The sequence below is a fragment of the Lagenorhynchus albirostris genome, chromosome 10 (genome assembly GCF_949774975.1).
Source record: "Lagenorhynchus albirostris chromosome 10, mLagAlb1.1, whole genome shotgun sequence".
Classification (NCBI taxonomy): domain Eukaryota; kingdom Metazoa; phylum Chordata; class Mammalia; order Artiodactyla; family Delphinidae; genus Lagenorhynchus; species Lagenorhynchus albirostris.
This window is the reverse complement of record NC_083104.1, coordinates 26,026,664-26,054,600: the sequence shown is the minus strand read 5'-3', so window position 1 is coordinate 26,054,600 and position 27,937 is coordinate 26,026,664. Positions and strand designations below refer to the sequence as shown.

The following is a 27,937-nucleotide window of genomic DNA, read 5'->3' as shown; positions in this document are numbered from 1 at the left end:
TGAAGAAATGCAGACTGGAGGGCGAACTGGGTGAAGCTTGCTGGAAGGGAGGGGCGGACAGGGTGGGAGAAGTTGGCACCAGATGGTCAAGGACCTTAAATGTCATGGGGCCTTCATCCTCAGGAACATGCAGTTTAACCAGATGTAACTGTCAGAGCCCAGAGGTTTTCATGGTCCCGTCCCAGCACATGCAGAAATAATAGTCGTTCACATCTTTAGTGGTGACTCTGGCAAATCAGAGAAGCAACTAAATCTCTGTCCCTCTTTCTCACATTTTCACCCTGGCCTCAAACTCTGTCTTCAGCCCCCAACCCCGACCCCCAAGTCCTCATCACAGGGCTCTCCCCTACATCAAGCCTAGGGTCCTCCCCCTTCTTACTCCACTTTCTGCCCTCTCAGTCCTCCCTTTCTCATAAGAAACGCTTGCTCCTGTTGCTAGTGGGACTGAAACGAGTCCTTCGCCTGGTAAGGCTGTGATTCTTGCACCCGTTGTCTTCACTTTCCATAATCGGAGCTCATGGAACAAAGGTGGCACTGGCAGAGGATCTCTTCCAGGGGAGGGTGAGACCATCAGCCAAAGAGAAAGTTTTCAGGGGGAGGGGAGAATCTAACACTTATAATTTAATAATTTCTTAAAATCCCCATCACGTAGGGCCCTCCAATAAATGTGGAAGACAGAATGGACAGGTGAGAACCTTGGGACAAAAGTCATTCATAAAGCTGTTGCAGTGATCCAGGTAAGAGCTGTTAAGTTTCCAAACTAAGGCAGTGACCATGTGGATAAAGTGGGGACAGATTCCAGAGATCTCTTAAAGGTAGAACCAAAAGGACTTGAGGTCTCATTGTATTGAACATTCGAGGGAAGAGTGAGTCTAACAGAACTTCAGAGATTTCTAGCTTGGCCAAACTGGTTGAGGCGCCTTAACATGAAATACGTGGTATGGCAATAGAGAAGGGAAAACATACTCTAATGAATTTGAGTTGCCCATGGGAAATTCAAGTGTAGTACCCAGTGGCTATCTGTGTAGTCTGGAGCTTATGAGAGAGGTCTGAGCCTAAACAGAATTGGAGGGTTGTCTTTCACTGGGAGTGGATGAGTTCACCTAGGAAAAATAGGTAGCTATCTGGCTTATTATTAGTTAAAATAATACTCATCAAGTTGAAGGCCTAATGTGCTAGATATGGTACCAAGCACTTTATCTGCCTTCTCTCTCACAAAGCCCCGAATAGAGTTGGTACTTTGATCCTAATCATACTGATGAGGAACTTCCAAAAAGGTAGGTGTCTTGCCTAAGGCCCCACAATGAGTAGGGGTATTGCCAGGCTTTGAATTCAGGTCTGTCTTCTTAAGTCTTTTCTTTTTCCCCCCTTCCAATAGATGCTTAGAATCACATGGAAGAAATCATAGGCTCTCTCTGACAGAGGCACAGGCACCCCACATTTTATGTTCCGTTTCCAGGATTTCACAAACGAAGCCCATGCTCCATGGCCCAGAGAGAGAAGGCAGCCCAAGATGAAACCCTGGAGAAGAGAGTATTGTAGTAAAGACAGATGGAGAAGCGGTACTGAAGAGCAGAAAATCAGATCAGGGAAGACAGAAGGATGAAGTTGAGTTGGTTGAGTTAGAAGTTCAGACAGTTGACTCTGTCTTAATTATCAACCCATCAACCCACTTAGGTATTTTTTTTCTTCTGCTTTCTCCAGGATAACTGGAATCGGTATTGAGATGAAAAGTTAGAAGAACCTGGGCAGGGAGATTGCCAAAGAATTAAGAAGTATGAGTGTGGCTAAGTGATGGCCTTGCCTGGGTTTTCAACGAAGAACTGGAAGCTGCCGTGTAAGTCCATGCTGGCCCCCTAGTGAAGTGGTATTTGCAGTTTCCCTCTTGTTACGTCTTACGATCCTCCTTCCAGGCAACTTGTCTGTGATCACACCAGTTAAGTGATTTGTTCAGAGTTACAGAGCGAAGTCCAATTTGATATAGCCAGTAATGAAGAAGGACTATGTACAAGGCCGATCCAGAGTTATGATGGTGGCACAGCACTTTTAGGAATAGATCAGGATAGGAATAGGATAAGAGAGTCCGAGGGGCACTCCAGGTTTGTTTCAAAAGCAGAGCTGTTCAGAGGTGCTTGTGATCCCTGGGACCTGGGTGAGCCCGTGGCAGTGGATGGAAGTGGCACGGAGGAAAAGAGCACTGGAGTTAAGGCCAGGGAACTAGGCTGTTGCTGCACACGTCGTCCATTTCAGAGTCGGGAAGGGTGAGGGGAAGACGGGGCCAGCTGCTCAGGTCTGGAGTGGACGAGACATGGTAACTTACAGTTCTGAGGGCAGTGAGCACAGTGGGTTGGTGGTATTGCTGGGTGGTGAGCAGCTTCAAAGAAAAGGTGTTTTGAATGAGGGTGGAAACATAATGGCCAGGAGAGAGATCCAGGGAGTAGCAAACAGTGGACTTCATCTTGGCCCCAAGTTCCTGAGGTGTAGATGAAAGAAAAGCCTCTATGCCAGAGCACTTCAAGAAAAGTTGAGTCCTCCAAAACCAAGTGTAGAGTTATACCAGTGTTGATAATCCACTAACTGCAGAGACACTCTGGGAAAGCAGGTCTCTGATAACTTCTAAAAGGGAGGGTTAGTACCGTTGTCAGGACGCCACCTACTGGTAGTCTTGACTAAGTGGTCCCTTCCCCAAGGCAGTGTCAGGTCTTATGATATGTAGTTGCCGGGCAGGAGGCTGATCGTTCATTGGCAAGTTGTACCTTTTATTTCTTACATCCAGTCTGCACAGGGAAAATGATGCCACCACAGGAGATTTCCAAATGATGAGAGGTACTGTGCACTTCAAGGTTATTATAATGGCCTGGACCAAACTGACCCACATTCTTGATACCCTTTGTAGGTCTTCCGAGACAGAAGAATAATGCAAAATGGTTTTGAAACCAAAACCAGTGATAATTAGAGCCTTTCATGTTTTCCAGACAGGCATGTAACTTCACTTCCCCCATAGCCGTTGTGGAGATGTGACGTTAGTTACTAACGACTACAAATTTGTGTAGAATTAGAAGGATGAGGGATTATCACAGCCCCTCTCCCTTTTTTACCCTGTAATCAGGGGGACAGATGTCAAGTATCAGCTATTAATCTTCAAAAACAGGTTTCAGACAGCACCAGGGATTAATTTAGAATTAATTATACAATTGATTTGCTAATGGTCAGTAAACCTTCCATCCATCAATTACTATTAATGCCTGGTCAGGTTACTGAAGACTACCTGTGTTCAGTCACAAAACGTTACGTGCACTGCAGTTGTGTGTGCTCCGTGAACAAATGAGGTAGGTTATCCTTGCAGCCACTGGGTTAGGTAAAAGTTAGGTGTAGACACTTAGTAACAAAAATACTTGTAGACAGTATTTCCACTCCTAAAAGACTGCTAGTCAATGAAAAATTGATCTATTTTTTCTCATTTAGGAAATAGATTACCAAAATTTGACAAAGCTTATAAATACTTATTTCACTGGATAAATTTGATGCACAGATGTTATGGTTTTAGAGAACAACGATGACAAAATCGTTCATCCCAGTGACTTCATTTTGTACTTGAATAGTGTATTATGAGACTAGGGTTGCTAAAAGTGACAGGTTGCCAACTTTGATCAGTACTGAAAAGGGACTAAACACAGTGAAAGTGTTTTAGCGCTATTATCACTTAGCAAATAGAACTATCATTTGATGATAATCTTATTTTCATATTGTGATATGTGTGCCCTTCATGACTAAAACCAGAAAATTAAGACTTTAATTCTTTGGATGGATTCTCCTAGGTGATTAACGGAGGCTGCTGATCATCAACCCCAGGTGTACGGTAGGGGGCTGGGACCAGGACAACAAACTCAAATGGCAGTGGAGCCAGGCAGATACTGTAAGGTAACAAACAGGGCAGGCCGGGTGCACCGGGCCTGCTGGAGATGTGCTAGCCATTCGGCTGGAGTGGAAACGTGAGCTCAGAGTTAACCTGATCTGTCCATTTTTCCAGAGAAGCTAGATAATAGGTGATTTTTGAATTGTCTTTCAATTTCTATATGGCAACCATACATATTTTTTTCTTAAAAAACGTATGGGGGTCAGGGGGCCGATGACAGTTGCTGCCCATCGGTGACCAGTTTGCAGCTTGGTAGCTTCAGGAAGCCTCCTTTGGCGTCCTGACTTGTTTTAGGTTTCTGAACCTTTTTTCTGCAATTGTGAGAAATAAGGGCCTGGGCCTAAAACTTCCTCGACGAGGATTTTATCAAGATTTAAAATACCCCCACTGGTCAAAAAGCAGAGAACCAAGGTTTGAAATTAGCATTCTACGTAGTCTTACTACATAACAAACATAAGTGAAAAACATCAGTGAGGTGGTCAAATACAAAAAAATTCTCAGTTTTTCCCATAAAACATGGCTTAGATGGCCCAGTTTATTAATTTTATGTCAGAGCTTTCTGCCAACACTCATGGTAATTAATGTGCATGTGTTATAGTTTGTAATGTTTTCATATAAATGAACCTCATAATAAAGCCTGGTTTTCTCCTCCAGGAAGTAATTTCTCCCAGCATCAGAGAGCCAGCACGAGGAGAGCTGGGATCAGAATTTGGTTTTCCAGCTGCAGTGTCCAGTGCTCATTTCTCCTGTACCATATGGCCACATTAAAAAGAAATGTGTTAGGTTCCGGTTTTATTTTCACTTCCAAACTGATACTCTGAAGCTAACACAGAGACTGATTTTGTATTAAAAAATACAAATGCATAGGACTAAATATAGAGAATATTCATCAAAATATTAATAGGCGTTATTACCTCTGCAGGGTAGAATGACAAGGCAAGTCCACTTTAGTATCCTGAATTTCTTCTGCAATGAGCATATTCTTTTTTTTTTTTTTTTTTTTGCGGTACGTGGGCCTCTCACTGTTGCGGCCTCTCCCGTTGCGGAGCACAGGCTCCGGACGTGCAGGCTCAGCGGCCATGGCTCACAGGCCCAGCCCCTCCACGGCACGTGGGATCTTCCCAGACCGGGGCACGAACCCGTGTCCCCTGCATCGGCAGGCAGACTCTCAACCACTGCTCCACCAGGGAAGCCCCCATATTACCAATTTCTTCAAGAAATTACAGTGATCATTGTTAATAAGCTTTTATAAATAAGCATTTTTAGAAATCCATCCCGCATTTTAAGAGTCCACAGCACCTGCAGGAAGCTCCTGTCAGAGCACAGCTCTGGTCCCTGCTTCCTTGGCAAACAGTCAGTGGCCCCTCTTTCAGTACAGTACTGACGGCTGCCACTGTCTTGACTTTTAAGGCAGTGCTTCTAATACTTTGCCATTAAGTATATCATTTGCAAGAGGGCTTTGCTTTCCCAACCTGTTATTACTCGTAGTTTTACTCAAGTTTTTAATGAAGAATGAATGTTTGTTTCAAGTTATTTTCAACAGATTATCCACTGAGATCATGTGTTTTGTTTTATCCTCTAATATGTTAATGAATCATTCCCATCAGCAATGTAAACATGCTCTCTTAAAAAAATGAATCAAAAACCTCATACTTCTCTCCCCTTCCTTTTTACAGTAAAATGCCATCTCCCATTCTCTCTTTAACTCAGCTCTACCAAAACTGCTCTTGTCAAGGTCACCATTCAGCAAGCCTGGGATCCTCTTAGCAAATCCGGCTGCCTCTACAGTTTATTCCACCACTCCCCAGCGTCCCTGCAGCTCAGGGCCATGGTGACACTTAAAAGGTAGGTCAAATTGGGCCATTCCTCTGCTGAAAACCTCCAGCGACTTTCTTCCCTCGATACTTGCTCTCGTGGTCTCTCTCTCCTTTTTCTGTAAGTATCACGGTACTAGAGAGGCCTTCTATGACACCCTATAGCAGAGAGCTCTCATGCCCTATTAATCACCTTTATCTGGTTTTGTATTTCTTTCTTCCTAGCACTTCTCCCCCTCTGACTCACTAAGTTTATAATTGGGAAAAAACATTCCCTTTGCCAATATAGCTAAAATCTTCAGTGAGACTGGCTTTGGCGGCAGATTCTAGAATCTAGGGTTATGGTAGCCTCAAAAAAGGAGGAGTAACTTCCTATCTTGTTTCTGAGGGAAAGCTTACGATACACTGCATTTCTCGTCTGTCTTCTACATACTAAGCACCGCGTTTAATCATACAGCATCTTCTTCGTAAAATTCAGAAGGCTTAAAGGTAAGAGATGACATGCATGATCCCCTATTTTACTGAAGAGGCGGGGTCAGGATTAGAACTCAAGTAAAGTCCTGTAGTCTCTGTAACCATTTACCATAGACCAGAGCTGTTCAGATGATGCAAATGTGACATTATTTTAACATTACTGGACCCCATTCTTAGAGATGTCAAAAAAAGTAAACTGAAAGAAACCATGCAGTATTTATTTTATACAGTTCAACTGGGCACAAAGTAAAGTAAGCACCTCTACAGGAAATCCTTGGTGTATGAGGGTTTTTTTTTCCTTACATATTAATTACTCTGGATAGTTTTTGAACTCTGTTTAATAGCAGGTCTCCTTTCTTGATAGTTTCTTGGTACTGCCAGTTCTTGCTATCAGGTCTATAAATAAATCGAAGAAAAAAATGAATTATTTACCAGTCACATTACTCCATAACAATAGCTGACCTACTTTAAAAAGAAGGCACTCTTGTTTTAAGAGTGCCCTTTATTTTGTGCAGTATTACAACTGATACACAAACTTAAGAGTACCTGTTCGTTTCCACTATTTCATTCACTTTATCTATTTTGCAGTGTAGCCTCCCAGCAGCAATAAATCTGGAGAGTTCCCTAATTGAGAGAGAAGGGAAAAAAAGCCTTTAGCATTAGCCTTATAGACAATTCTTAGAAAAATATAAATAAACACATGATTTGTCTTTCAAGGTAACATTTTGATGTGCTGCGCAGTAGTTGAGAAGATGGTCTCCAGTGTATTGCAGGTGTCTTATCTACCAGCATTAACGTGACCCTACAAGTGCCTATTCCTCTGAAGCGTAGGTGGTCAAAGAATGAAGCCATTCACAGGTACAGAAGTGCTCAGGAAAAAACCTGAAGGGGTTAGAAAAATTAGGAGGAAAACAATGAGCTTTACTGGGGCGGGGGAACCTGATGAAACCGTCCAGTTTCCTTCTACTTAACCTTTCCAGAGCAGGGAACTCTAAGGACTTTCAAAATCCTTCAGAGCAGAGAGGGAGGGAAGCTTTCCAATTATTTTTAAGACGGAATAACGTGCCACAATAAATTCGGATTAGGAATGTGAAAAAAGGCATTTATGAGTATATCCCGTCACAACCCAAACCCCCTAATTTAAGAAAGTTACTTAAATAACAGTCACACACCTGGCTCCACAGCAGCATCAGCAGTGAAGCCTGCCATCCAGGTCTATCTACCACCACATGACACAGAGAAGAAAGAAAAGGCTCAGAAATGCACCAGAGCTACATGAAGACAGCTTTCCAATGCTGCCAAAGAGAATAAACGGAAAGCTGACTCCTTTAAGATAATCCATTTATAATAGAATGATGTTAAATCTGGAGATTAATTAGGGGGAGTCCTCCTAATTAAGAAAAATCTGATTCCAAATAAAAATTATGTGACAGATTACTGTCACAGACACTAAAACATCTTGATCCTAGCACATAAACACCAACAGGAAAGGAACTCCAAATCTTAAGAACCAAATCTCGAACGGAAGTGCCATTTCAAGTCAGTGGGGAAAGGTTGGCTTACGGAATGGTGTTGAGGCAGCCTAATTATCACAAATGCCAGAAACCATGTAAGGAGAAAACGATAAACTCGATTATGTAAAGACAATTTCTACATAGCAAAACACTACCAAAATCAAGTCCAAAACCAAATGAAAACGTGGCTAAAAGATGTTTGCAGTATGTCGTTGCCACTGGTCAGTCAGTGGTGAAAGCCCTACTATTCCTTTTCAATAAGGAAATGTGCAATTTTGGAAAATCTGGTGATGGGCTTGAACGATGGGGAAGTTATGCTATTGAAGATTTTAAGCTAGAGGTTATCTTAAAACTAGCGAGAACTATGTGTAACTGTTTATAGAGCATGCTGTAGTGCTATACTCATTAAAAATTCAACTGTTGGTTTTTGAGTTATGTTACTGAGTGGCTTTAGGTAAAAATCTAAAAATTAAAAGAGATCAGCACTGTTTCTAAACTCACTTGTGTTCATTTTCCAGCAGTGTACATAGTTGCATCTCCAGAGTGCAGCTGCAAAACCCACTGGCACCGAAGTACACAGAGAAAACTACCCAACCAGATATAACCAGCCTTGTGAGTCCTACCCAGATCCAAAGTACAGCAGGGGAGAAGAATCTTGATGTTATGATTTAGGAGAACAGCACTAGACTTGACGTACAAGCAAACTCTAACTCAAGAATGCCCTGAGGTAAGACCTCCCAGTCAACTGCTGACACCCAGGCTGACAATTCCACTGCTTCTTCCCATGCCCACCATCACCAGACTAGTTCAGCCCTTCATTTACCACCCCCATCCCCTCCCCCCCCACGACGAGACTCTAAACAACTTTACAACAGCCCTTCAACAACTTTACAACATCCCTTCAGATCCAACCTAGTATCTTCCTCCCATGCTTTGCTCTGGACCTCCCTGTGCCCATCACCACACGTTCCATCCCGTGCACCTAGGCTGCTGGTTTCTCAACCATGCTCCTAAATCTATCTCTGCTATTTCCTCCATCTGAAATGTCCTTTTCCCCACCACTTCCTATAAAAATCCTAAATACGCAATGACAGCCAGTCTCAATGCCCACGGGAAGCCATCTGTGGTGTGCCCATTTCGGGGGCACTTTTTCTGACTCCTAGTTATGCTCACTCTGAACTATGTACACTAAGAGTAAGCAGAGTCTCCTTTCTGGTTACAACACCAAAGTTTAACTACTTAATGCCCTAAATCCGTGTTCAAGTCCCATTCCCCAGGCGACGTTTTTGTTGCCTCCCCGTGTGCTAATCAATCAAACATATCCCAAGATGACTCATCTTCCCCAAACAAACCACCTACCAACAAAATGGGAGAATACAGCCCATGGGTATGGTTTCTAACCTTACATATGTCAACAGAAGGCCTGGTTTATTCATTCAAATAATGGCCTGGTCCCCTTCTCCGACAATGTCTTATTAAGTCTAAGGAAGTGGAAGTACAATCGTTGTTCAATCATCCAAAATCGTTTTAGGAGGGAAGAAAACAATCTGTGAAAACCCAGGCGTGAATCAGATATTTCAAAGAAGGCCTTTCTGGTAACGACAACTGCAGCTCGGTATGTACTTGACAACCTCCGCCTCTAAAGCTGGTCTGAGACCATGGGGAACAATTAAGAAATACCACCAGAAATGTACCACATACCATCAATTCAGATGCCGTTGTAATGACTTGCAGAACACTGCAGTGTGTCTATCTAACTGGTACTCCCCTGCTTCTGTGCATCTTATCCACAGCTTCAACTGAGCCTCGCACTGCTCCCAACCAGTGGACACGGCTTTATCACCACCACAGCACAGTTAAGAAACTAAAGGCTAGGAAGCCAGACCAGCCCCTGCTTTTTGTGCACTGCCCACCACAGGAAGCCACTCCTTACACTGCCGCATGAGAAGCACGTTTACAACACTGCTCTTGGGCGGTGGTTACCAATTTCACACACGAGTTCAATTCAGAAGTGAAACAAAACCAAACCAACCGAGGGAACGCAGCCTTCTGTTTTGGTATGGATAGGATAACCAACAAAAACCACCATCACTGCCTCTTTTTCTTTCACAGAAGAGAAGGAGGAAATTTCTGGCTCCATAGTTTGGGTACGGTTAAGATCTGTGCATTTTACTGAACGTAAAGATTACTCAAAACCAACCCACCCACCCATAAACAAGCACCCCCCAGTCATCTATGCATGCTAAGATGACTGGGGGTGAAATGTACTGGTGCCTGACACTTCCTTTCAAGCGGTTAAAAATCAGATGGAAGGTGATAAAACAAATATAACAATGTTAATAAATTACAGAATCAAGGATCTATGGGAATTTACAGTGTAACTCTTTACAATGTTCATCATGTTTGAAATTTTTCATAATAAAATATTAGAAAAAAACCCAAAATGGCTAAAAAGAGTGTGGTCTTTTAAAATGAAATGCAGCTTCATTAAAAAGTGTGTTTTTCACTGTGAGCCACTGCAAACTACATCTTCAAAGTTAAAAGGCTGATGTTTGGGAACCACTTAAATATCTAGATACCACCTGGACAGCTCACGTTCTGAACGTCTGCTTCTCCCCAACTCTACACCCACTACCCTGCGTCCAAGACACGGGGACATCTCCTCCATGAGCTGCTGAACAGACCACCTGGTCTCCCCATCCAGTGCGTGTTAAGACAGCATGGAACCGTGTTACCCACCGGAGGCTTAAAATGCTCCAGTGGCTCGCCACAGCGCCTGGATTAAAACCCAAGTTCCCCACCAGGCCCTACACGACCGTACACCACCTGACTCTCCCACGGCTACCCCCCTACCCCCACTACCATGCTGCAGCTACGCATCTTTCTGTGCCACTGTATTATCTCTGTAGACTCACTTCTATCTGAATTGACTTACACGTTTATCTGCTTACTTGCCAACTCTCCCCATAACTAGAATGAAACTCCATGAAGACAGAGACCTGAAACAATGCCAACCCATTCAGTTAAGGCTTTAATACATATTTGATGAATCTGATTCAAGCGCTGGAAGTTCCATTTTTAACAACCAGTTTGCCCAGAATTGCAGTAGCAACCAAAAAACTGAAGGCATTAGCAGAGGAAATAGCTCTCTATCTATCTTATACTTCACACTAGGTCCTAAGAGTCACTGCTGTAGCAGCAGTGTGGCTCACAAAGACGTAACAGAGACGACTTCTGCTCCAGTTACTATTAAAAGTAGACTTCTGTCCCATCTTTGCTACTACGGTAGAAACACATGAAAGCAGAGATAACGGATATGATTGTTTTGATATTGAAAGGAAAATTCTTAGATCTTGTTTTTATAATTGAGGGAAGCAATGTAAATGGAGAAAATATACAAGTTCACACATGCAAAGGTAAGTGTAAAAAATAAACTGACATGATGTTATTTAAACTTACTGATCAATGAACTCCACACCAACACCAAAGGCTTCTGCCATATAGCCCAGGGTTAATGACCTGTATGACTCGAGCAGCTGGCTGTATGCGTGAATCCGCATCTCTCTCACGTAGTATCGATAATGAGGAGCAAAAAGCCAGTCCTTTTTCATTTCCTGTTCCACAACAGCTGCAATGAATAACATGACAATTATAAGGACCTCCCTCTGGATAAACTGATTAAACTGGAGGATGGATTTATAACATGATAGAAATTAACAGCCTTTATCTACAAAGTGTATACAGAGTATTAATGAGCAATCCGCACACACAAGTGCAAATTATTTTACTGAATATCTACTACTATCTATCACTGTTCTAAATAATGAGGATACGGTAGGAAACCAAAAGACAAGCTCTCTGCTGCCACAGCAACTAAATTTTCAAAGAGAGGAGATAAATAAATGAACAAATAAAGAAGGTACTCTGAAAAGAACGAGTTCTGTAAGGAAAATAAAACTGATGTGATAGTGAACAGGAGGGCTTCCATGGGATTGGAGTCGACAGGAGAAGACTTCTCTGAGGAACCTGCCCTGCAGAGAGCAGGAGGCTTAGAGCAACACAAAGAATGCAAAGATCCAAGGCAGGAAGAGCCTGGCTAAGCCCAAGAGCAGAAAGGAGAGCAGGTTCAGAACGTAGCAGGAGGACAGCTACAAGGATACAGAAAGTAAGCAAGACAAAAGATTCAAGAATATACTTATGTTTCTGGCTTGAACACGATAAAAATCCCTAGAGAAGGAGAATTTTTTTTTTTGAGTTGCTTTGTGTGTGTGTGTGTGTGTGTGGTGGGTGGGGGAGGTGGGGAGGGAAGGATTCATACATTACACTTCAGCAGGGTTGAGGTAGATTCCCCTGTCAGACACCCAAGTCAAAGATCCCAAGGCTTGGGTCTGATGCTCACTGGCAAGTGCGGGGCTGGAGACATGAATCTGGAAATCACTGCCATCCATATGTATTTGATGACAGAATTATAGAGATAAGGGCAATGACCAAGCCTGGGCCAGTTAGTCACTGAGAGGCCTAACAAAGGATGAGGCAGTAGGTCCAGAGAAAATACATTATTTCAATACACTGAAGTTCTAAGGTCCTTAAAAAAGGATAACTGGCAGTTGCAAGGAGTTCTGCCTGTTTGATCTGCCACTACATACACAGCGTCTGATGCCCGACAGCCACTTAAAAATACTGAATACCAGCTATTTCTAAAAGACATAAAGATACATTTTAAAGAAAAAAAAACCTACTTACAAAACTGCATGTAAAATACACCCACACATGTTTAAAGGTGTTACGTGCTTATACGTCTGGATACAAATGCCCCTGGACGGACACCCTTGGAACGTGAAATCAGTAGTTGCCTCTAGAGAAATGACCTGGGCAGTCAAAGGCTAGAGAAACTTTTTCTTCTTTCTATGATACAGTTTGAAAATTTTCCATGTATACAAAAAACTCTGGGGTTTTTTTTGGTGTGTTGTTTTCTGATTTTTAAAGTACATATAATGAATAAAAGTTCTGGAAGGATATATAACAATCTTAAAATGTTTCTATTCCGTAAGAACTCTGTGTATGTGAACGTGTAAATGAATTTGGACCTAGGACTGTCTCATCTCAGTTTATTTTTAAATTTTGAAAACCATCAGGTATTACCCAGAAAAGCATGCTATTTTATCTTTCAAATAAAATATTTTATAGTACAAAGTCTATGTATATTTGGAGAAGCAAAAAGGCTTATTTATATATAAAACCAAATAAATGCTACATGCCTTAGTACATAAAAGGAGAGAGTAAATGATACAAATGATGACTGTTGTCCAAAAGATTTAACTATCTGTCCTTTGTATTTTAAGTATCTGGGAAATCACGAGCAGGCACCAGGCCCTGTCCCCGCTGTCCCAGAAGTGTGCGAACAGCAGCCACCCATATGAGACCCGCCACAAGGCACCAAGTGCTAATTAACCCCGCTATACCGGGAAGGGCCACTATACCTGCACACCCATATCGAGTGGATAACAGCCAGCACACGCTGAGCAAAGAGGCAGCAAGCATCCAAACTAAAAGCCACCACTCGATGCCAGAGAAGAGGGCAGAGTAGAAGGCCTTGAGCTCACCCACTCTCGCAAAAACACCAAAATCACGGCTGCTGAACAACCACTGATAAAGAAGACTGGAACCTACCAACACAGATATTTCACACTCAGTGAAAAGAAGAAGCCACAACAAGACGGCAGGAGGTGCACTGTTGTGACATAATCGAATCCCATTCCTGCCAGGCGAGTGACCCCCAAACTGGAAAATAAATATATCACAGAGGTTCTCCCACAAGAGTGAGAGTCCTGAGCCCCACATTAGGCTCCCCAGCCTGAGGGTCTGGCACTGGGAGGAGGAATCCCAAAAGCTTTGAAGGCCAGTGGGCCTTGAGTACAGGAGCTCCACCGGACTGGGGGGAACAGAGACGCCACTCTTGGAGGGCGCACACAAGGTTTCATATACACTGGGACCCAGCACAAAGCAGCAACTCCACAGGAGCCAGGGCTAGACCTAACTGTGAGTCTTGGAGGGTCTCCTGGGGAGGCAGGGGCTGGCTGTGGCTCACACCGATCACTAGTCTCTGGGGGGAGGCCCCAGAGACTAGTCATCAGCATGAGCTCTCCTGGAGGTCACCATTTTGGCATCAAGACCTGGCCCTACCCAACAGCCTACAGGCTCCAGTGCTGGAAAGCCTCAGGTCAAACAACCAGCAGGATGGGAACAGAGCCCCACCCATCAGCAGACCGGCTGCCTAAAGCCATACTGAGCTCCCAGCCACCTGTAAACACACCCCTTGACACTGCCCTGCCCACCAGAGGGACAAGACCCACCAGTGAGCAGGCACCAGTCCCTCGCACCAGGAAGCCTGCACAAGCCTCAGGACCAACCTCACCCACCAGAGGGCAGACACCAGAAGCAAGACGAGCTACGATCCTCCAGCCTGCAGAAAGGCGACCACCAACAGAAAATCAGACAAAAGGAGACAGCAATGTGTTTCAGATGAAGGAACAAGATAAAAATCCATAAGAACAACTAAATGAAGAGGAACTGGACGACCTACCTGAAAAAGAATTTACACTAATGACAGTAAATATGACCCAAGATCTCAAAGAGAATGGAGGCACAGACCAAGAAGTTACAAGAGATGTTTAACAAAGAGAAGATTTAAAGAATAAACAGAGATGAACAACACAAAAACTGGAATGAAAAATAAACTAGAAAGGATCAGTAGCACAATAACTAAGGCAGAAGAACGAACGAGTAAGCTGGAAGACGGAATGGTGGAAATCACTGCCACGGAACAGAATAAAGAAAAAAGAATGAAAAGAAATGAGGACAGGGCTTTCCTGGTGGCGCAGTGGTTAAGAATCCGCCTGCCAATGCGGGGGACACGGGTTCGAGCCCTGGTCCGGGAAGATCCCACATGCCACGGAGCAAGTAAGCTCGTGCGCCACAGCTGCTGAGGCTTCACTCTGGAGCCCGTGAGCCACAACTACTGAGGCTTGCACGCCTGGAGCCCGTGCTCCACAACAAGAGAGGCCACCGCAATGAGAGGCCCACGCACCACAACAAAGAGAAGCCCCCGGTCGCTGTGCAACTAGAGAAAGCCCGCATGCAGCAATGAAGACCCAATGCAGCCAAAAATAAATAAATAAATAAATTAAAAAAAAAAAAAAAGAAATGAGGACAGTCTCAGAGACCTCTGGGATAACAGTAAATGCACCAACATTCACATTATAGGGGTTCCGGAAGAAAGAGAGAGAAAGGGCCTGAGAAAATATTTGAAGAGATTATGGCTGCAAACTTCCCTAACATGAGAAAGGAAACACTCAAATCCAGGAAGCACAGAGAGGCCGATACAAGATAAACCCAAGGAGGAACACTCCAAGACACATATTAATCAAACTAACAAAAAGTAAAGACAAAGAAAAAATATAAAAAGCAACAAGGGAATAGCAACAAATAACATACAAAGGAACCCCCATAAGATTATCAGCTGATTTTTCAGCAGAAACTGCAGGACAGCAGGGAGTGGCATGATATATTTAAAGTGATGAAAGGAAAAAACTTACAGCCAAGAATACTCTACCCAGCAAGGCTCTAGTTCAGATTCGATGGAGAAATCAAAAGCTTTACAGACAAGCAAGAGCTAACAGAGTTTAGAACCACCAAACCACCTTTACAACAAATCCTAAAAGAACTTCTCTAGGCGGAAAAGAAAAGGCCACAACTAGAATCAAGAAAATTACAAATGGAGAAGCTCACTGGTAGAGGTAAATACAAAGTAACGGTAGGAAATCATCCACACGTATATATTATATCAAAACCAGCAATTGTGAGGAAAGTACACAGGCAGGATATTGGAAATGCATTTGAGATTAAGAGATCAGCAACTTAACACAATCCTGTACATATACAGACTGCCATATCAAAACCTCATGGGAATTACAAACCAAAAATCTACAATAGAGACACAAAAAAGAAAACGCAATCCAAACACATCACTGAAGACAGACATCAAATCACGAGAAGAGAACAAAAGGAAAGAAAAAAAGACCTTCAAAACCAAATCCAAAACAATTAACAAAATGGCAATAAAACATTCATATTGATGATTACCTTAAACGTAAATGGATTAAATGGTCCAACCAAAAGACAGATTGGCTGAAGGGATATAAAAACAAGACTCGTATATATGCTATCTACAAGAAATCCACTTCAGATCTAGGGACACATACAGACAAAGTGAGGGGATGGAAAAAAGGTATTCCATGCAAATGGAAATCAAAAGAAAGCTGGACTAGCAGTACTCATATCAGACAAAATAGACTTGAAAATAAAGACTTGCAGGAGACAAAGGAGGACACTACATAATGATCAAGGGATCAATCCAAGAAGATGTGACAGTTGTAAATATATATGCACCGAACACAGGAGCACCTCAATATATAAGGCAAATGCTAACAGCCATAAAGGGAGAAATTGACAGTAAGACAATAATAGCAGGGGATTTTAACATCCCCCTTTCATCAATGGACAGATCATCCAGACAGAAAATCAATAAGGAAACACAGGCATTAAAGGACACATTAGACCAGATGGACTTAATTGATATTTACAGAGCATTCCATCCATCCGAAAGCAGCAGAATACACATTCTTCTAAACATCCTCCAGGACAGATCACATCTTGGGCCACAAATTGAGCCTCAGTAAATTTAAGAAAAGTGAAATCGTATCAAGCCTCTTTTCCAACCACAGCGCTATGAGATTAGAAATCAGTTACAGGAAAAAAACTGTAAAAAACACAAACACATGGAGGCTAAACAATATGTTACTAAACAACCAATGGCTCACTGAAGAAATCAAAGAGGAAATCAAAAATTACCTAGAGACAAATGACAATGAAAACATGATGGGCCAAAACCTTTGGGACACAGCAAAAGCAGTTCTAAGAAGGAAGTTTACAGCAATACATTCTTACTTCAGGAAACAAGAAAAATCTCAAATAAACAACCTAATCTTACACCTAAAGCAACCAGGGGAAGAACAACAAACAAAACCCAAAGTTAGTAGAAGGAAAGAAATCATAACGATCAGAGCAGAAATAAATGAAATAGGGAAGAAAAAAACAATAGAAAAGGTCAATGAAACTAAAAGCTGGTTCTTTGAGAAGACAAACAAACTTGCTAAACCTGTAGCCAGACTCATCAAGAAAAAAAAGGGAGAGGACTCAAATCAATAAAATGAGAAATGAAAAAGGAGAAGTTACAAGGGATACCACAGAAATACAAAGGATCATAAGAGACTACTACAAACAACCACATGCCAATAAAATGGACAACCTGGAAGAAGTGGACTAATTCTTAGAAAGATACAACCTTCCAAGACTGAACCAGGAAGAAATACAGAATATGAACAGGTCAATCACAAGTACTTAAATTGAAACAGTGATTTAAAAACTTCGAACAAACGTAAGTCCTGGCTTCACAGGTGAATTCTGTCAAACATTTAGAGAAGCATTAACACCTGTCTTTCTGAAACTCTTCCAAAAAATTGCAGAGGAAGAAACACTCCCAGGGTCATTCTATGAGGCCACCCTCACCCTGACACAAAACCAAAGATACCACAAAAAAAAGAAAATTACAGGCCAGTATCACTGATGAACATAAACACAAAAATACTCAACAAAATACAAGCAAAGCAAACCCACAATACACTAAAAGGATCTCACAGCATACTCAAGTGGGATTTATCCCAGGTATGCAAGGATTCTTCAATATCCACAACTCAATCAGTGTGATACACATTAACAAACTGAAGAATAAAAACCATATGATCATCTCAATAGATGCAGAAAAAGCTTTTGACAAAATTCAACACCCATTTATGATAACAGCTCTCCAGAGTGGGAATTGAGGGAACTTACCTCAACATAATAAAGGCCATATATGACCAACCCACAGCTAACATCATTCTCAACAGTGAAAAGCTATAAGCGTTCCCTCTAAGATCAGCAACAAGGCAAGGATGGCCACTGTCACCACTTCTATTCGGCATAGTTTTGGAAGTCCTAGCCATGGCAATGAAAGAAAAAGAAATAAAAGGAATCCAAACTGGAAAAGAAGTAAAACTGTCACCGTTGGAGATAACATGATACTATACATAGAAAATATGCTACCAGAAAACTACTAGAGCTCATCAATGAATTCAGTAAAGTTGCAGGATACAAAATTAATACACAGAAATCCTTTGCATTCCTATATACTAACAACAAAAGATCAGAAAGAAAAATTAAGGAAACAATCCCATTTTCCATCACATCAAAAAGAACAAAACACCTAGGAATAAACCTACCAAAGGAGACAAAAGACCTGTACTCTGAAAACTGTAAGACCCTGAAGAAAGAAACTGAAGATGACACAAACAGATGGAAGGATATATACCATGTTCTTGGATTGGAAGAATCAATATTGTCAAAATGACTGTACTACCCAAGGCAATCTACAGATTGAGTGCAATCCCTATCAAATTACAAATGGCATTTTTCACAGAACTAGAACAAAAAATTTTTTTTACTTTATATGGAGACACAAAAGACCCTGAATAGCCAGAGCAATCCTGAGAAACAAAAACGGAGCTGGAGGAATCAAACCCTCTGACTTCAAACTATGCTACAAAGCTACAGTCATCAAGACAATATGGTACTTGGCACAAAAACAGAAATATAGATCAACAGAGCAGGATAGAAAGCTCAGAAATAAAAACTCAGGCACTTATGGTCAATTAATCTACAACAAAGAAGGCAAGAATATACAACGGAGAAAAAACAGTCTCTTCAATAAGTGGTGCCGGACAGCTACATGTAAAAGAAATTAGAACATTCTCTAACACCATACACAAAAATAAACCTGAAATTGATCAAAGACCTAAATGTAAGGCTGGACACTATAAAACTCTTAGAGGAAAGCATAGGCAGACCACTCTTTGACATAAATCACAGCAATATCTTTTTTGATCACCTCCTAGAGTAATGAAAATAAAAATAAGAATAAACAAATGGGGCCTAATTAAACGTAAAAGCTTCTGTACAACAAAGGAAACCATAAACAGAAGGAAAAGACAACCCACAGAATGGGAGAAAATATTTGCAAATGAAGCAACCTACAAGGGATTAATCTCCAAAGTACACAAACAGCTCACACAGCTCTATGTCAAAAACAAACAAACAAACAATGCAGTCAAAAAATGGGCAGGGCTTCCCTGGTGGCGCAGTGGTTAAGAATTCGCCTGCCAACGCAGGGGACATGGGTTCGAGCCCTGGCCCAGGAAGATTCCACATGCCATGGAGCAACTAAGCCTGTGCACTGTAACTGCTGAGCCTGTGCTCTAGAGCCTGCAGGCCACAACTACTGAGCCCATGTGCCTAGAGCCTGTGCTCCTCAACAAGAGAAGCCACTGCAATGAGAAGCCTGCTCGCCGCAATCAGAGGAAAGCCCACACGCAGTGACAAAGACCCAATGCAGCCAAAAAAATAAAAATAAAAATGAGCAGAAGATCTAAATCAACATTTCTCCAAAGATGACATACAGATGGCCAAAAAGCACATGAAAAGATGCTCAACATCAGTAATTATCAGAAAAGTGCAAAGCAAAACTACAATGAGGTATCACCTCACAAGGGTCAGAATGGCCATCATCAAAATGTCTACAAACAATAAATGCTGGAGAGGGTGTGGAGAAAAGGGAACCCTCCTACACTGTTGGTGGGAATGTAAATTGGTGCAACCACTATGGAGAACAATATGGAGGATCTTTTAAAAACTAAGTATAGAACTACCATATGATCCAGCAATCCCACTCCTGGGCATATATCCAGAGAAAACCATAATCTGAAAAGTTACATGCAACCCAATGTTCACTGCAGCACTATTTAAAACAGCTAACACATGGAAGCAACCTAAATGTCCATTGACAAAGGAATGGATAATGAAGGTGTGGTACACATATACAATGGAGTATTACTCAGCCACAAAAAAAGAATGAGATAATACCATCTGCAGCAGCACGGATGGATCTACAGATTATCATACTAAGTGAAGTAAGTCAGACAGAGAAAGATAAATATATGGTATCACTCATACGTGGTATCTAATTTAAAAAAAAAGATACAGGGCTTCCCTGGTGGCGCAGTGGCTGAGAGTCCGCCTGCCGATGCAGGGGACGCGGGTTCGTGCCCCGGTCCGGGAAGATCCCACGTGCCGCGGAGTGGCTGGGCCCGTGAGCCATGGCCGCTGAGCCTGCGCGTCCGGAGCCTGTGCTCCGCAGCGGGAAAGGCCACAGCAGTGAGAGGCCCGCGTACCGCAAAAAAAAAAAAAAAAAAAAAAAAGATACAAGTGAACTTACTTACAAAACAGAAACAGACTTACAGATATCGAAAATAAACTTACGGTTACCAAAGGGGAAACGGGAGGGGGAGGGATAAATCAGGAGCTCGCGTTGAACATACACACACTACTATATATAAGATAGATAACCAACAAAGACCTACTGTATAGCACAGGGAACTCTACTTAATATTCTGTGATAACCTATATGAGAAAAGAATCTAAAAAAGAATGAATATATGTATATGTATAACTGAACCACTTTCCTGTACGCCTGAAACTAACACACTGTAAATCAACTATACTCCAATGAAATTAAAATATTTTTTAAAAATAAAAATAAAAAACTATCTGGGAAATGAGTAAATTTTAAAAGGTTGCCAGTAGGGATGGGGAAGATGGGAAGAGGTTACCTTAACCATTCAAAAGTTTCCAAAAGCCATCAATTTCATCACACTAGGATAGCACTTCCCCCCATTTTTCTCTTAAATTACAGTTACACAGAGCACTCAATAACATACAGGCACTGTGCTGGTGTCAAGATCACTACAAAGGAAAAAAGCGTAAGGTCTACTCTTAATTATCTCAAGTAGCAGTAGAGAAAAACTCTAAAAAAGAATCACAAAATAATTTGCTGTTTAAAAAATGGGGCAGGGAATACCCTAGTGGCCCAGTGGTTAGGACTCTGCACTTTCACTGCCAAGGGTGTGGGTTCAATCCCTGGTCGGGGAACTAAGACCCTGAAAGCCACGCGGTGTGGCCAAAAAATAAAAAAAATAAAGATTAAAAAACATTAAATAAGTAAGTAAAAATAGGGCATTTGACCAATAAGCACATGACAAAATATGCAGCATCACTAGTCATCAGAGAAATGCAAATCAGAACCCCGTAAGATACCACATCACACCCACTAAGACGCCTATGATCAAAAAGACACACGATAACCAGTATCAGATGTGGGGAAACTGGAACTCTCACACACTGCTGGTGGGAATGTAAAATTGTGTAGCTGCTTTGGAGAACAGTTCAGCAGTTTCTCAAAAAGTTAATCAAAGAGTTACCATATGACACACCAATTCCATTACTAGGTATATCCCCAGGAGAAACTAGACATTGTGTCCACACAAAAACTTGTACATAAACATTCATTACAGCGTTATTTATACTGTATCCATCATCTGATGAACGGATAAATAAAATGTGGTATATCCATGCAATGGCGTTATCATTCAGCTCTCAACTGAATGAAGCACTGATACACGCCACAGCACGGATGACAGTAAAAGCATTATGCTGGGCAAAAGCAGCTAGGCACAAGAGGCCACATGTTGTGTAATTCCATTCATGTGCAATGTCCAGAATAAGCAAATCCATGGAGACAGAAAGACCAGGGGCTGGAACCAGGAACGGGAAGTGACTGCTAATGGGTACAGAACATCTTTTGGGGTGATGAAGATGTTCTGGAATTAGTGGTGTGGCTGCACACCTTGTCAATATACAAAAACCACTGAAATTACACACTTTAAAATACTGAATTTTATAGTGATTGACATCTCAATAAAAAAAGAGGATGGGGCATAAAATAAGACTAGGAATGCAGAGAAGGGATTTTTAAAATTTTTGGACTGAAGGAAGAAGGGAAAAGCGCCACATTTGAGCAGAATAATGACGAGATCTACACGCAGAAAAAAGGGAGAAGGGCAATTCTGAAGTACAACCTTGGGTGCAAACCCACCCATCGTGCACATATGGGAAGACAGGGCCATGCAGGTCGTTCACACTTGAGGAGCCCTGTTCCCACACTGCATGACGGGAGTAGTATGAATTCCCATAAAGCAGCCTAACTTTATGCAGAAAGCACTCCATAAACACTGGGCCAAAACCTACTCCAAACACAGAAGACCATCATTTGGAGTCCTCCTAACCCATGTTTTGTAAATTCTACCTACTTATTAACCAAATACTTACTGAAACTTGCAGCACAAACAAGAGAATTATCAATGCCAAGTTATTTAAGTTTTAGGAAAATCATCTGGGAAGGACCCTTGGGTTGAACACCACAAGCACTTTCAACAGATTTTCTCAAACAACATCCCTTGAAAATGATTTGCAAATCGGCACAAAGATTTAGCTGTTGCATAAATAACCCATTGTTGAATTCAACTCAATTAACATCAACTCAATCAAACGGAGATTCAAGATCTCAATTCTAAAACTCAGTACTTCGAACCATTTGCTCACTTTCTGCCTTACTTCCCAGTAAGACTCTAAACCAGGGGTCAGGCAAACTTCCTCGGTAAAGGGCCAGATGGTTGATATTTTTAGCCGCTGAGAGCCATAGAGCTGTCATGTAGTTTTCTTTGTCCTGTTTTCTTAAACGATCCTTAAAAAATGTAAACATCAATCTTACCTCCTGGACCACACAAAAGCACTTGATCAAAGTCTGCTAACCCCCCTCTAAACAAGATGGGCAAAAGATTAGCTGTACTGACCAAAGACCTACAGCTGTCTGCACACTATATTTTTCATGTATGTGAAAAATCATCTTAGGTTATCTGCAAACAGGGTCAGGAATAAGATGAAGACAGACAGTCAAAACGAGCAATTACCTTACCTAATGACTGGAAGAAAACTGAGTAACGGCATTCATAGAGTGAAAACAGATACTGCCGAACTGCCGGAAGACTGTGTAACACTTCCAGAATCTCTGCTCCTTTAATTACCTAGAAATTTTTTTAAAAAACAAATACGTGCTTTAATGATTTTTGTGTATTTAAGGTGTATTTTTGTGTATTTAAGGGGTATTCTTTAAATATGATCCGGTCATTACCTTTTCCCTGAGATCTGGTCTTTCTAAAGCAATCATGCTGACATAGACAGTGTAAGTCACAAAGGTTTTATAATCCATGAGTTCATAGGATGTAAACGTTGAAACAGTGTCAAGGAAGAGTTCAGCTGCCTGTTTGAAATCACGAATAGCCACACAATAAAGACCCTGATATACTTTTAGGCGGTTTCTCCGGTCCCAGTCTCCTCCTTCCTCTATCAAGCTATAAAATACAAAACAGTAAGGTGATGATCTGGAAATAAACAGTGCCACTTTTTACAAGTTTTGTGTTATTATGAAAGAGAAAACAGCTTTTAACAACTTAGACCAAAAAGAAAAATTTAAAGAGAACATTTCTGTAAGTAAGAACATTAATTATTTGACCAAATTTACTAGTTGGAAACAAAAAAAACAGGTAAATTTCTTACATCAGTTTCTTATCTGTAGCATCATAATTTAGAGGGAATAAATCCCCACTGCTAAAACGCACCTTCTGGGGACTTCCCTGGTGGTCCAATGGTAAAGAATCCACCTTACAATGCAAGAGACGCGGGTTCCATCCCTGGTCAGGGAACTGAGATCCCACATGCCGTGTGGCAACTAAGCCCGCACGCCGCAACTACTGAGCTTGCGCGCCTCAACTAGAGAGCCCGTGTGCCGCAAACTACAGAGCCCATGCGCCCTGGAGCCTGCACACCACAGCTAGAGAAGAGAAAACCCGCATGCCACAACTAGAGAGAAGCCCACACACCACAACGAAGAGCCAGCACGCCACAACAAAAAGATCCTGCGTGCTTCAACAAAGATCCCGTGTGCCGCAACTAAGACCCGACACAGCCAAAAAATAAATAAATAAAACACTAAAAAAATGAAAAAATAAAATTCACCTTTTGGCCTTTTCTGTGTTCCGTGTGATGAGGTCATTATCCATGTAAAATAAGCCAATTCTAAGGAGATAGAACACAATATCCAGTCGGTGACCCAGGGCCACGGTTTTGTCATATGTCTTGCGAAAGGCTGTCAGAGCACCTTCCTGTCAAGAGAACCAAGGCAACAGGTGAGAAAAGGTTAAAAGTTTCAAAAGCTAACAGCTGTCTAGGATTTTCTTAGCAAGGAGTTGGGGAAACATGTAGGAGTAGAGATAGAACAGTATGGCCATGAGCTGATCTTGTTAAAGCCGGGGGATAATTGCATGGGGCTCCTTATACGATTCTCTCCACTTTTATAAAAAACACATCAACTGTGTCTAAGCATATACTTATATTCTAGAAAACAATGGAAGAAACACATTCATAATTTATTCACCATTATTTCAGTATTCTTCTTTGTTCTATATTTTTTCCTTTAACAATTACAATACACTACTGTAAAATTACTGTAAACTGTCAATCTTATCACCTAAAGGGTAATAAATATTTTATCTTAATCACTGACTACTAGAACACAATTGAGTATTTAAATATACAATTCTATCTCAAATCATTGTGGAATAAAATGTTTTTATTGCTTTTAAAACATGAACATGTGGGACTTCCCTGGCAGTCCAGTGGTAAGACACTGAGATTCCACTGCAGTGGATGCGGTTTGATCCCTGGTTGGGGAACTAAGATCCCACAATGCCACGTGGCCTGGCCAAAAAACAGCAAAAAAAACTACCACTACCACCACCAGCAAAAAAAAAAAAAAAAAAACCAAAACAACCCACCCCCCAAAACAAAAAAATGAACATGAATAAAATCATTTGTTTATACTTGGTACCTTTTAGTATGTGTCTGGCTTCGTTTTACGTAATTATTAGTTATGCCTCATACATTTCTAAAAAGAGACTGGGAAGACAGTAATGGGCACACCCAGTACTAAGATCTCGGTTTTCAAATACTATCCCCCAGTAAAAGAAACCAGGGATCCTAGGAGAAATGGATGGTTCCAGGTTTGGAGAGTGAAAATAACAGGTGAGCCTGTGACATCTTGTTATAAGGAAGAGCAAGGAGATCATGTCAAAAGGACCAAGAAACCATCTTGAAGGAACCTGCACTAACAAACTTGTAACAAATTGAGCACCGGAAAGAATAATGACTGTAATCAATACACCACAGTGAATAATAAAAATGCACTAAGTCCATTATTTAGTAATAGTACACAAAATAAAATATTAAAACAAGAAAGTAAACAGGAGGGAAAAAAGACAACTCTTCTGTTTAGAAGAAGGCTATTTAACAAATATGGAACATATTATTAGAACATCACCGATTTACAACCCCCTGATGTTGATTCAAACATCCTTGTTGAAATTCCTTAAGGCCTGAATCAAAAGCTTTAAGTTTCTCATTCACGTGTAATAATTCATCCTCTTTAAAACCAAACCAAAGCAAACCACACACAGCCTAGAAAGCCACACAAACTATTAGCTATTTTTAAACTGTTCTGTATTTTCCAACTTTTTACAATGGCCAAAGCTTCTTTTTTTCCAAACCCTAAATTTATAATCAGAAGAAAAAAACTTGTTTTAAATTTAAACTAAATAATAATAGCTCGTACCATTTAACATTTCAGCACTTTGCAGCAGGGACTAGTCTAAGCTCTTTGCCCCTAGGCACTATCATTATCCCTATTTAACAGATGAGGAAACTCATACAGAGGAGTAAATCATATAATTACTGAAGTCAGAAATACAACCCAAGCAATCTTATCCAAGAGCTCACACTATTTAATTTTTTTATATTGACACCGTGTCATCCATTACGTAAATACTTCAGGGTGCACTGCTTAAAATTAGGACATTCAAAGCCCATCCTCTTAACCACTATTACAGAACTACCAAGTTAAAAAATTTAAAAGATCCAATGCTTGTGGGTATCCCTCTTGTGCCCTGATAGTGGAGTATAAATTACGTTGGCTGCTGTGCAGGAGGACAGGCCACACATACTAAGATAAAAACTGTTCTTCGTCCCAGAGATTTCATCTCACAGAATACACCTTAGAGAAACATGAGCATATATACACAAAGAGGCACACACACAGGCATGTGTTTACAGCAGTGGCTTGTCCTAGCAAAAACAGCTGAAAACAACACACATACCCAACCACTGAATACCTAAGTAAACTACAGCATAGCCCTACCATGGACTACTAGCTAGCCGTCAACCAGAATGAGCAAGATTTAGGAACATTAACACGGGAAGTCACTCAGATATAATGCTGAATGAAAAAGTAAACAGGACAACATGAGTACACTACGATTCCATTGATGTAAAACAAACTTTTTAAACCAATACTACCTAATTTCTACAAGTACATACACATGCCTGGAAATGTACAATAAAAGAATTTAAAGGATTATCTGAGGAGATAGAGAATAAAGAAAAACCAAATAGAACTTCACCATTAACTATAATATTTTAGTTTCTTACAAGGAGACGATTATCTGTGTAAACAATAATTTTCAAAATGCACCAGAACCAATGCTTCCCAACCAGGATACGTTACAAAAGTGAACTACTGAGAATGATCCCAATTTTGTAAAAACAATAAATAAACAAACACCTCTGAACAGGCACTTTGTTTTATTGGCATAGAGAGAGAGGGGGAAGACTACACACCGGTGGCTGTCTGGGGGCAGGTGACAGAATGGGTGTAGCAAGAAGACTACCAACTTTTTCTTTATTAATTTTTTGCACTGATTCACTAGTTCAGGCAAGCAGGTTACCTCTGCACTTGGTGGAAAAGGACGTTAGTTTTTAAAATGAGACATTACTAACCTTGCACAGTGCCCATTTCAGGCTCTACAGAGAGGGGAGGCCATCTCACTCACCTTGTCACCTATCCGGCAGAGGTACTCGGCCTTTGCCATCATCGCGTCTCGGATTTCGCTCTCTCCCAGATTCTTCTCCGCATCTTCCAGCTCCTCGTCCAGACGTTTCAACTCGTCTTCATTTGCCTTCTTCATTTTACTGAGCAGGTCCACGTCCATCTGCCACTCAAGGGATTTGCACAAGGCTTCGTAATAAGGAGCCATGTCTGAGAGCGAACAAGAGGGATGTGGCTTAGGAGTGAGGCCCCGTCCTGCCCTAACCTCAGTGTCTACCCACTCCTTCCTCGTACACGACTGCGAGGTCATCCACCAGTCGCCTACCTGCCAGGAGGAAGGAACAGGACAGAGCTTGGTAAAGGGCTGGGCGGTCAGCATCAGGGCCAGGCCTGTCACCGCCGCCCTCTACTAGGGCCGGGGGGAGGACAACCTCGGTTTGCCTCTCGGCGGCTTCTGTTCTCACAGAGTCTTCCAACAAGGGAAAGGCTAAGCTTGTTTACACACACACACACACTCAGACCCGTGCGTACAAGGGTACAGGGCCCGCTGCCATTCACTACTAGGAAGGGCGAAAGGAACCGACCCAAGTTTCCCCTCCACCCGCAATGCTGAAGTCCCCGAGACCAGTCGCTAATGACAGTAAGTCAAGTCTCTCTTCCGTGCCTGGCACGGGGCTCAATACCTCGGGATCCGCCCGCCCCCCGCCCCGAGGCTGGCCCCAGGGGGGGAGGCGCACAGAGATGCAAACCTCTGAGGGCAAGGCTGGAGGTCCCAGAAGGCGCCCCCGACAAAAGGAAAGCCCCGAGGGGCGCAAAAGCCAGGTCTGGTCTCGGGGACCCCGTCGCAGGGGCGCCCCGGGGTCGCGAGCCCCGTTGTGGAAAACCCCGCAGGCTCGGGAGCGCGGGGCCGCCCAGGCCTAGGCCGCTGACTCGGCTCTCGCGCCGGCCTCACTGTTATCGCGGACGGCTGCCATCAGCTCGTCGCGCACGGCCGCGTCCCCGCGGTGCTCCGGCAGGCTGAGCAGGAAGCGCAGCTGCGCGATGCGTAGGTCCGGATTCTTGGGCAGACCCTCCTCTTCCAGGTTCTCCAGCGGCATCGCAACGGCGAGGGTAGCGGCTCGGAACAAACAGCAACTCAGCCCGGTCCCGTGGCGGCGGCGGCGGCGGCGGCGGCGGA

General features: G+C 42.2%; 1 protein-coding gene and 1 long non-coding RNA gene across 3 annotated transcripts; one reads left to right on the top strand and one right to left on the bottom strand.

The window, feature by feature from the left end:
• The first annotated feature begins 764 nt into the window (after positions 1–764).
• LOC132526876 (uncharacterized) lies at positions 765–10,156 on the top strand. The gene is made up of 6 exons (XR_009542737.1): positions 765–1,837; positions 3,819–5,761; positions 6,168–7,062; positions 8,237–8,445; positions 9,250–9,333; positions 9,512–10,156. It is a non-coding gene; the product is annotated as an uncharacterized LOC132526876 (long non-coding RNA).
• Positions 6,402–27,937, bottom strand: PSMD6 (proteasome 26S subunit, non-ATPase 6). 2 transcript variants are annotated; one of them, XM_060161424.1, is made up of 8 exons: positions 27,713–27,937; positions 26,765–26,970; positions 23,841–23,986; positions 22,957–23,176; positions 22,741–22,849; positions 11,178–11,346; positions 6,751–6,828; positions 6,402–6,600 (listed from the first exon to the last, which is right to left on the bottom strand). In XM_060161424.1, exons 1-8 carry the CDS (start codon positions 27,855–27,857, stop codon positions 6,504–6,506), a joined length of 1,170 nt encoding a protein of 389 aa, XP_060017407.1. In that variant the 5' UTR covers positions 27,858–27,937; the 3' UTR covers positions 6,402–6,503. The 2 variants fall into 2 exon arrangements, with proteins under 2 accessions (XP_060017407.1, XP_060017408.1); XM_060161425.1 differs by lacking the exon at positions 27,713–27,937 and adding an exon at positions 27,510–27,706.